We start from the raw sequence: 10,527 nt of genomic DNA on the forward strand, positions 1-10,527 counted from the left end.
CAGATGACCTGACTGAACATTGTTGGGTTTCCATAAAAAATGTAAAAAACTGTTTTTCACTCAAAAGCAGCCCTTTGTTGCAGCTGAGCTTTCTTTCGTTGTACTTCTGATATTCAGATGTAGCCTGACGTCGTGCTGGCGACACGATGACTCCTCGCCCGCAGACTGAAGAGGACAGAGGGAGGCAGAGAAACATGGAGCTGTTGGACTGAAACAGTGAAAGGACTCTCAGCACATCTTTCTTCTTTCCTCCTCCTGCACTTTCCTCCGATGCCTCCAGAGATTTCTGTAAATCACCCCAGAAGGAGGTCCGTTTCCTTCGGCACATTTAGGAACGAGCTTGTCTGTCTCCCAACAACCAGTCGTGGTGGTTGCTGTCGGTGCAGCCTCCATGTTCCGCCCTGAAATCACAGGTCATTCCAACTCCTCCTACGTGATGCGAGTGTGAAGACAAATCCTAAAATCATGTAAACTGAAATCAATTAGGTCTCCTGCTATAATATCTGAAGTTTGTTGCTGCAGACGTCCTTTAATCAGATCTTTATAAGTGGAACACGCAGCAGAGGCTCAGAATGAGTTTATTTATTCTTTGATTGAAACCTTGTAATTCTCGTGTTTCAACATTTCAGAGATGCATCGACAGCTCAACGTTTCAGAATACTTGAACGAGTCTTGTAATATAAAATTCTGCTGCATCTAGTGTTTAAAACTAGAAGTTATTGGGGTGAGACGGGGGGTGTTTGAGTATTACAGGCTTTAGGTTTAATGATGAAATTAAAATAACTTCTCAGGCAACAGAGATAGGATGTAAACTTCTGATTCTTCTTTAGTTTTATTTGCTGTACAGATAAAACGTCAACTCTTTTTGTTTTAATTTAAGAAGTCTTTTGAATTTCAGCCCATTTGTTGACTCTTTACACCTAAACCTTGTCGAAGCTGCAGCTGACATCATTCTCAGCTGCTGGGTACGTTGGAGAACTTTTGTAACTTCACCTTGAGTTAAAAGCTAACCTTAGTTGTGGTCAAACCAGCACATGGATTAAATTTGATTTGATGCAAAAATGCTGCTAACTTGATGCTTCACAGCATCATGGCTGTGAAGCGATTACAGCCATTCCTAACACAAGCTTTAACTTTCAGGCTGTTTTGTCCAAATCTAATAACTGAATTTGATGCTATTAAATAATAATGACTAATAGAGCGGTCATGCTATTTTCAACAGGGTTTTTTTTTTTTGTTGCTTACATCAAAACAAAATAACCGTCCAGTAGTGCGGGTTCTGTCAAATGTACAGAACAGGCTGTTACCTAGCTTTGTTCTTTAAATTATGCAGTGTTTATTTTATTTAACTTGAGACCATCAATTATTAAAAACTTACAAACCTGTGACTTCAGATGGCAGGGGACAGGTTGAGTTATTTGTACTTCTAGTACTGAAATATCTGTACAGTTATATTTGGCAAGCAAATAAAACTTTTGAATGGATAACATTCACAAATATTGTCCTGGAATTATTTTTTTGTCTACCTTTTTGAGGAAACGCTGCAGTGCATATGGACAACATGGGTGACATTCTGCACATTTATTCTAGTAGAGAGCAGTACAGCTAATATCACACAGCAAGAAGGTGAAACGTCTGAGTACTAAGTACTGAGATTATCAACTTTTTACATGTAAGGTGGAAAACATAAAAAAATACATTTTAGAATCGAGAATAGTGGACAGAAAAATAGGAGGAAAAACTTTACAAAACTTTTAATCTATATTCACATAATTCATTCCTGAAGACGTGACCAAGCTCTCATGTTGTCTCATAGCTCATAACGCCCGCTCCAGAACCAGTCTGTGCCTCACAGCGCTTCAGCTTCACCAGTAGAAGGTTTTTGTGAGGAAACTGGCAGCTGTGTTGAGCCAGCTCCCGTTGGTATCTTCCTTGGCTGCGGTGCGGGAAATTGCTCGGTCGACCTCCCTCTGGGGATTCTCCTCGTCCTCCGGGAGGTAATCTGGAAGGACTGAGTTTTGCTGAACCTGCGCTCCACTCGAGATCAGAGGAATGTAAACCTGAGCACAAAGTTGTGAGAGAAGACAGAACAGATGGTTCTGTGTGAACCTGTGCTTACAGCTACACTTTTTTAACCAGTACATTCTAAAAATGTTTACTTCAAAGTCATTCACCTCTTCACCTGCCTCATTTTTCACCACCTGCTGAGCTGACAGCACCTTGGTGGCAGCGATGGCCGTTCCCAGACTCTGTAAAATAGGAGAAATTATGGAATCTGAGTCTAAACATTTTAACAAAAGAAGAAGCCGTCCAGAGGACCTGACTCAAGCTCGTTAGATTCATCTACTTGGATTATACAACATGGATCAGGACATTGTGGAAGAATGTTTGCATGCATGTCAGCTTAATGGGACAAACTATTTTAAGCCTATTTTTTCTCTATAAATCCATGTAAGTCCATCTAAACTGAAAAAAGCCCATCTCTTACCTCAGTGGGGAGGTCTGAACGGATGCGGACCGTACATCTCTTGGAGGCCATTTGAAAAGTGAAGCTAATCACACCTTTGACTTTCAGGAGAGCCTCCTCACACAAGCTTCGCTGGTTCTTGAAAACAAAGAGCATGTGAATTACCGTCAAGGTTTTAGGAATAGCTTTTTACAGATGAAGGAGTTTGGCTTACAGTGCTGTCCAGTCCGTGGATGTGTAATGTGACAGACTTGGCCTTCTTGTTGGAGGAGTTGATGAAGAACTGAGACTTCTTTCTTCTCTGTCTCTCTGGTGTGCGGGGAGCGGGATTATTAGGTGCACTCAGAATGTCGTAAACCTCTTTAGCCAAAGCTGTAATGTCAACAGACTGACCATCTCTGTATGGAAACATTTACATATCATGTAGTTTGTATTAACCACAATATGCATATCAGTGAGAGTTAAAATATTTTGCATGGCTAATGACGAACTTTGTTGTAATCTTTAAAAATTGTCTTGGTCAGTAACTCTACAGGGCTTTTTAAAGGCCTTTGACAGTTTATTTTTACACTTTAGTTTGGCTGCTGCTTCATTTATTTTCAGTCCAGTTCTTGTACCTGACCTTGACAGCATATGGTTTGTGATCAAGTTGAGAACAAAAGGAGACGTCAGGCCTAAGAACAATCTACACCAGATAAACAGTATCTGAAATGTCTCGTCTAAAAACAAAAATCACTCAAAGTTTGGAAGGTACTGAGAGATGCATCTTTCAGCTGATCATACACTTTGTGTCAAGTTTTCAGTTTATTGATGCTAAAATGTTTTTGTCAAATTCTGCTTTTTTTATTACACTTTCCACAGACTTGACTATAAAATTGTAATGAATTGTCTCTGTGACAGTATGAGTCAACACAACTTAATAGTTATTAGACTAGAAATGAATCAATAGGAAAATGATGTACACAGAAAAACTTTGAAATACTGTATCTTAGTCTGGTGAACTCGGCAATAAAAAACACTTTGAAACTTTGAAAGGATCATTGTTGTTCCTTTCTTTAAACATAAAATGGACATAAGGATGACTCAGAACGGTTACAGTATTGTCTTGTAGTTTTAAAAGCAATTATTGCAAATCGTCTGACCTTCCAAATAAATTCTCCAGGCTCACCATCATACCCAGTTCATTCTTCATGATGGGGATGTTGCGAGGCAGTTCAGCCAAATAACGCAGAGTCTGATGGCAAACAAAAGGATTCTTATTCACAAAAACAGTGATTTTATATATATATATTTATTTTCTTAATCATCCATCCATCCATGACTGGACCTGTAGGGTTGAGAACAGCACTTCCGGATTCTTGTGATCCAGGAAAAGAACCAGCCCAGGAAGACAGCCTTGGTCCTCGACTATCACCTGTCGGTTCTGCGGCTCAGAGGCCAAATCCCGCAGCTGACAAACCACCGACAGAGCATCCATCATCTTTGGAAACCTTTCTGGACCTGAAACCCAGGCGGATGTTTTTTTTTTTGTTGTTGTTTGTTTGTTTTACACACTGATGTTGGAACGTTTAAATCTCAAGAAGGCAAAAACAAAATAAATGGATGATGTTACAAAAATTAATGTGTTAAACACTCAAATAACTAAATAAATCGTTCATAAATGCTAGATGGTTAAACGTTGACCTGTCAACACTGCACTGTTGTAGCTAGCTGTTAGCTAACGAAGCTAACATCGTTGAGACTCGGCTCAACTTTGCATAAATGTAATGGAATAATTAAAATGCACCGTTTAGACTACAAAACAAAAAAATAATAATTTATACCACGTTAAATCCCTTGTAAAACAAACGTAGATTCAGTAAAGTGACGTTTTCTTACCGAGTAGAAGCAGCAGCTCGTGCACAAAAATACAAATTTGGTGCTTTTTTTTTTCCCCTTGTCACGTCATTGGTCGTCCAACCGTTGACGACGCTTTAAGATCAGCATCTCCTATTGGCTGCGCACTTTACTTCTGCTTCCGCAGCCAATCAGAAAAGGTTTTGCTGCTGCGGCTTTATTTGACTTGATTTGGTGCGCGACTACACGAGGAAAGTGGTTAATTTAAAGTTATATCGCTGTACAAATACTCTCCCCTTTCCAGAAAAATAATTGGGGAGACGTGTAGTTATTGATACACAGCTTCTTTAGAAGGAAGAAAACACGGTAAGTGTTTTTATTTTATTCCTCATGTTTACTGTCGCGTTCAGGTACGCTAGTTTTGATGATCTGTGCAGCTTCTCGCTCTGCGGTATCCGCATTGCTCAACCAGGACCGTTTTTGTTGTTTTAACCAAAAGTTCGCTTTAAATCTCACATTTGCACATATATAGAGTGGGGGTTATTGTCAAAATGTATACAATGGACTGAACGTAGATCCAGCAGACTCCTGGAGCTTCAGTTTGTGTTGCCACCACCAGCCGGGTGATAAAAATCTAATGTTTGTTTTGTTTTGTGTGTGTTTAATGTCGTCTTTACGTCTTGTTAACATTTCATGCAATATAATAGAATATGTAGGAGCGAAAACCGTCAGTTTGTTGGTATATTAGACTATAAAGTGGGTGATTGTAAAAGAAAAAACATGCATTTTATTTTAAGACACCATCACTTAGGTGTACAGTACTATTAAAGTGCATTATTGTATACTTAAGTTTGGGAGCATAGTGTTGGTTAAATTAAATAAAACTTGACTGCAAGCTTCTTTTTCATATATTTTGTATGTTTTCTTATTGTTTCAGGGGTGCAGTATGTGACTTGTGTGTATTTTGGCCTCCCACCAAGTCAGTCAGCAGAAAGAGAAGCTTTGCACTCGTCAGCTTGTGAAGACGAGAAGTCCTTGAGATGTCCTTAGTTGATGATATTCTGGATGTGCTGTGCATGGTCCTGGAGTATTTTGGTGTACATCCAGACATGGTAAGCGCACGGATGCACATAGTTAACCATCTTTCTTCAATCTGCAATGAAAGAGTGATAAAGCTGACATAGATGCCAAGGCGATGTATCCCTTCACTTTCTAACTGTGACCAAAGTAAAATTATATTCATAAATATATACGTTTATTGTTGTTGATTTGTATGCTTCATCTTGACTGTAGCTGGTTCCTGTGTGGGCTAGTCCTCTGTGTGGTCCGTATCGCAGCGTTGTGAGGATGATCGGGTCCAATCTCCCACTGGCACCAACTCCACGCGTCCACTTTCAGGTACTGTCCAACCTTCTTGGATGCTTTGTATAAAAGGTACAAGTTGGCTTTTACCCAATAAAACGTGTGACATGTGCTGACAAAGAAAACATTTATTATTTTAGTGTATTATCTTTATTTTGTATTCTTTACACACACAGTGATGTAGAACTGCAATATTTTATCCCCCGAAGCATCTAGTTAATGAAATTACACTCGTGTTATCAGTTATATAACATAAACTGTAAATAAAATTTAAATTAAAACATCATGTCTGCTGTCATGTTGTTGTCTATATTTTAGGGTCCCATCTCTCTGTGTTTATGTTTTCTTCCCCTTCAGATTCCTCTGGTTACTAACAGGCCATATGGATACGTTGATACAGTGGACACACCAGCAGTCCCCTCGTTCGCTGATGTCCAGTGGGTATTTGATGATGAAGGGGAGAGTTTTGCCAGGACCAGGTAAAAACACAAAAGGATACAGTTCAAATACCCAAATGAAGTCATCCATCCATCATCTTCCGCTTGTTCCAAAGTCGGGTCGTGGAGGCAGCAGCTTGAGCAGGGAGGCTCAGACATCTCTTTCCACAGCCACCTCTTCCAGCTCTTCTGAGAGGATTCCAAGGCGTTGCCAGGCCAACCAAGAGACATAGTCTCTCCAGCGTGTCCTGGGTCTTCCTCGGGGTCTCCTCCCAGTCGTACATGCCCCAAGCACCTCCCTAGGGAGGCGCACAGGAAGCATCTTTACCAGATGCCTGAACCACCTCAAATGACTCCTCGATGTACAGGAGCAGCGGTTCTACTCGGAGTCTCTGCCAGATAACTGAACTTTTCACCTCTAAGGGAGAGTCCAGCTACCCTGCAGAGGAAACTCATTTCAACTGCCTGTGTCCACGATCTCATTCTTTCAGTCACTACTCAGAATTCATGACCATAGATGGGGGTAGGAAGGAACATAGACCGACTGGTAAACGGACAGCTTCGCCTAACATCTCAGCTCCCTCTTCACCACAATGGACTGGCACAGAGTCTGCAATACCACAGACACTGCACCAATCCATCTGTCAGTCTCGCGCTCCGTTCTTCACTCACTCGTGAACAAAACCCGGAGCTACATGAACTCCTCCACTTGAGGCAGAACCTCACCCTCGACCTGAAGAGAACAATCCACCCTTTTCCGACTGAGGACCATGGCCTCAGATGTGGAGATGCTGATTCTCATCTCAGTAAAGAGCTGCTTTCCCCTGATCAGCCACCTGATGGTTTGCCAGAATCTCCTCGGAGCCGACCGAGAGTCTTTAACCAAGGTAGGGCTGGGCGATATCTCGATAATTTTAAAATATCGAGATTATTTCAAATGCGATATAAAATGAGACTATATCGATATAAAACGATCTAGTCTCATACTCTACTTAGAGTTATAATTATACTTGAAAATCCACCAGTAAAGCTAAGTTTAGATATGTCTTTGTGGACTCGCAGTGGGAGAGCCACTTTAAATTCCTGATCGGTGTGAAAATGACCGTGTAGCTGCTACAAAGGAGAGGTTTGGTGCTCTCCAGGAAATGAACTGGTTTAGAGCAGCAAGGTGTGATGTTGTCTTCTCATTAAAAAGCACAGAGACAAATATCCAGTTTAGGGTGATTTATTTGCTGTGTTTCTTCTGGTATTTAAACACAGCAGTAAACTTGCACAAACGAGCTCGAGGCAGCTATCTCAACAACTGAGGCGCGGAACATGGCCCACTTGGACTCGATGTCCTCCGCCTCAGCTGGGATGCTGTTAAGGCTCTCCCGGAGGTGTGAGTTGAAGATCGTTCTGATGAGTTCTTCTGGCAGGCATTCCCAGCAAACCCTCACTACACATTTGGGTCTACCGGGTCTGTCCGGCATCTTTCCCTGCCATCTGATCCAGCTCACTACCCGGTGATGATCCATTGACAGTTCAGCTCCTCTCTTCACCTGAGTGTCCAAAACAAATGGTCTCAAATCAAATGACACGATTACAAAGTTGATCATCGATCTATGACCTAGGGCGTCCTGGTGCCAAGGCAGAAACAACAGTCAAAGCCCACCCCCCCACCTGAAGGTGCAGGGAAGCCACCCTCTCATCTACAGGGGAAAACACACGGCAATGTGGCAATGTGAAAATTGATTCATAAAAAAAAACAATGTATTTTCCGCTGTAAACGTTGCACCGCCCTATAAGTCGCATCATTCCAAATATGTCTAATAAAGTGGAAAAATTAATAAATATGTCACTTTGCCATATACGATGCATCTATTACGTATCACTGCTGACACGTCGTGTTTGTTACGCGTCACCGCTGACAACCCGGAAATGTGGGCCGGTGTTGTGCCAAAAACTGATTGGTTGCCAAATGGCGACCACGGGAGCGTGCACTGGAGGACTTTGACAAGAATTTAACGTGATTAACGCTTAAAAACAATTTTTAAAACGATTATTTGTTTGATTGAAATTATAGCAAAGTGTGTCTCAGTTGAACTTTTACTTAGTAAATGCACTTCAGTGGTCAAATTAGCTGCATTTTGTCGATGAAGCAGATTCGGTTGCTCCAGGCAGACGACGGTGGTAGTTTATGGCAAGCCGGTTGTGTCATTAATAGCCACTTTTACCTATTACATGATGCAACGGCATGCCATACAACTCAACTGCCATCTAGCAGCTGAAAAATGGTAGTGTTCAATATTTTCAGTCGGAATGAATGAAAACGGTCATATCTCAGCCAGAAATGTATTTATAAATATGGGGGAAAATTAATAAATATGTCGCTTTGGCATATAAGTCGCAGGTCATGCAAATTATGCAAAAAAATGCGACTTATACAACGAAAAATATGGTAACATGTTTTACTATTTTCCATAAAATGTAATGCAGTAAGTAACTGAATGATTGCTGTGTTGGCTCAACAGGAACCATTTACCTCCAAAGAAGACCCAAGATCTGATCAGAAACCCTCGACTGCCTCCGACTCAAGCCCAGAGAGGAGGAACAGCTGTTAGACAGAAAACTAATCCCGAAGCCCTACAAAAGATCTCCGAGTTGGAGAGCGAACTGCTCAAACTCCGAGCTCAGATAGCCAGGATCGTTACTGCTGCTCCATGCTCGGGTACGAACGTTTTAAACTCTTCTTTAACAAAACAAACACGTGTAGAGAGGAAAAGAGATTTCAAAGATTGATATTTTAACATGTTTTAGGTCTTACCGAGTCCCAGAATCCTCCAGGTTCCCCTTTGATGTTCCCTTCTTCAGCGCCGGCTCTCACCTCCACGCCTCGCAGTGCTGCTGCTCCTCCTCCTCCTCCACCACCTCCACTTCCTCCCTGCATAACCACCTCCACCGAGACGGCATCCGTGTTAGAGCTGATCCAACAGCGCCACATAAAGGAAACCGATGCAGGTCTGCAGCAGACAAGGCTCAGCAAAGAGTTGAACAACAAACACCTTCCTTCCATGCTGGATGTTCTGAAGGACTTAAACCAAGTGAAACTGCGCTCAGTGCAAAGGTAGGCATTTAAAATGATAAAATATGTCATATTTGATCATTTTCCATAGAACAAATTTAATTTTTTTGGTCCATAGATCACCGGGGGGTACACCAGCCAGGCGGAGACGCAGTAGAAGAAGCGCTGCGCTGCTTAGCGACCCAGCAGCTCTCATTGCTGAGGCGTTAAAGAAGAAGTTCGCCCAGCATCGACACAACGTCTCCTCAGACAAGGAGAATTCGGTGGAGCTCTCTCCGTTTGGCAGTCCAGAATCACCTCAGGTTTGTCCCCAACAGAACCACGTTGTAACGTCTTTGTCCTGCGTGTGCAGAAATATGAGCCGGATTCTTTTCTTTCAGGTTTCTCTCCACAACAGACGCAGTCTGGGGCGCCGACATTTTTAATCTGTTTCAAGTGATGGCTTTGAACCCTCACAGTCACAAATGACCAGCAGCTCCAACAGATTTTGCCTTTTAACAAACTTCTGCAGCAGCTACTGGTTTACATTTTATTTTGGCTTTTAAATTGTTCAGGTTACTGTATGTGTTTGTCCCAGTAAAGTGTTCGTCTGCTTATCTCTGTTGGGATTGTGAGTGTTTTACCTTGTTGAAGCAGGTATCAAAATCCTGTTTTGTCTTTGTACATGGGAGTATTATTATTGTTGTTTTAAAGTTCTGTCTGTGCAGACCACCCTTTACAAGGAGTAATGTGATCATGTTTACACTGTTGGTTGTTTCTGCCTGCTTTTAATTTTTTCCCCCCCCAAGTCTTATCAATGAGGTCTTCAATTGAACCTCAGCCAGGTGAAAGAAATGACTAAAATCTTAGATTTATGGCTTTATTCTATGCAATTGTAAGTTGTTTCTATTTCATTAAAATTAACTGCACTATTTGGCTAATTTGTCTTTGTGAACCTTTTTGTCACAATGAACAAAAAATCAGGTCGTAATTTTTTTATTTATTTTTTTTATTTTACCCTCAAGGCTATTATCAGCTGAAGTATCTGTCTGGGATAGGATTTATTCTGGTTTACAGACTGTTATGATAAATGTGAAAGAAAACTTTAAACACAAAACTGGTTAGGAACTGTGTTATGTGAATTAAAACATCTGTAATATGTGACAGGTTGTTTTAGAGGAACTGTTGGAGCCAATGCTTTGGTCAAAACAGCAGATTTTTTTCCCCATCGCAGTTAGTGTAGTTTACGTCATAAACATCATCATTCTCCCAGCAGACAAAGGAAGGTGCACAGTGATTTTGAACCAGAAAGACTATCATGAGAAAGTTATGACACTCCTTAGTGACTTAACCACTTATGAACCTCTGAAAAGAGATCCAGG

The 10,527-nt window shown here is 41.3% G+C and overlaps 3 protein-coding genes across 7 annotated transcripts in view; 2 read left to right on the top strand and 1 right to left on the bottom strand.

Moving 5' to 3' along the window:
* map7b (microtubule-associated protein 7b) overlaps window positions 1–1,221 on the top strand; it is a 45,508-nt gene extending 44,287 nt beyond the window's left edge. For all 5 annotated transcript variants that reach the window (XM_037685832.1, XM_037685829.1, XM_037685830.1 and 2 more), the window contains one exon: window positions 118–1,221. In XM_037685832.1, the coding sequence (XP_037541760.1) occupies window positions 118–128 (11 nt within the window). In that variant the 3' untranslated portion in view covers window positions 129–1,221. The remainder of the gene's footprint in view (window positions 1–117) is intronic.
* Window positions 1,222–1,807: 586 nt separating this feature from the next.
* Window positions 1,808–3,957, bottom strand: armc1l (armadillo repeat containing 1, like). The gene is made up of 6 exons (XM_037685405.1): window positions 3,795–3,957; window positions 3,610–3,701; window positions 2,682–2,865; window positions 2,489–2,605; window positions 2,175–2,249; window positions 1,808–2,060 (listed from the first exon to the last, which is right to left on the bottom strand). Exons 1-6 carry the CDS (start codon window positions 3,945–3,947, stop codon window positions 1,866–1,868), a joined length of 816 nt encoding a protein of 271 aa, XP_037541333.1. The 5' UTR covers window positions 3,948–3,957; the 3' UTR covers window positions 1,808–1,865.
* A 1,386-nt stretch (window positions 3,958–5,343) lies between these two features.
* On the top strand, window positions 5,344–9,598 carry mtfr2 (mitochondrial fission regulator 2). Its single transcript, XM_037685406.1, has 7 exons — window positions 5,344–5,415; window positions 5,597–5,701; window positions 6,023–6,144; window positions 8,616–8,812; window positions 8,902–9,208; window positions 9,285–9,468; window positions 9,547–9,598. The coding sequence occupies exons 1-7, from the start codon at window positions 5,344–5,346 to the stop codon at window positions 9,589–9,591; spliced, it is 1,032 nt and encodes a 343-aa protein (XP_037541334.1). The 3' UTR covers window positions 9,592–9,598.
* The last annotated feature ends 929 nt before the right edge of the window (window positions 9,599–10,527 follow it).

The sequence above is a fragment of the Nematolebias whitei genome, chromosome 12, assembly GCF_014905685.2.
Source record: "Nematolebias whitei isolate Nwh7 chromosome 12, NemWhi1, whole genome shotgun sequence".
Taxonomy (NCBI): domain Eukaryota; kingdom Metazoa; phylum Chordata; class Actinopteri; order Cyprinodontiformes; family Rivulidae; genus Nematolebias; species Nematolebias whitei.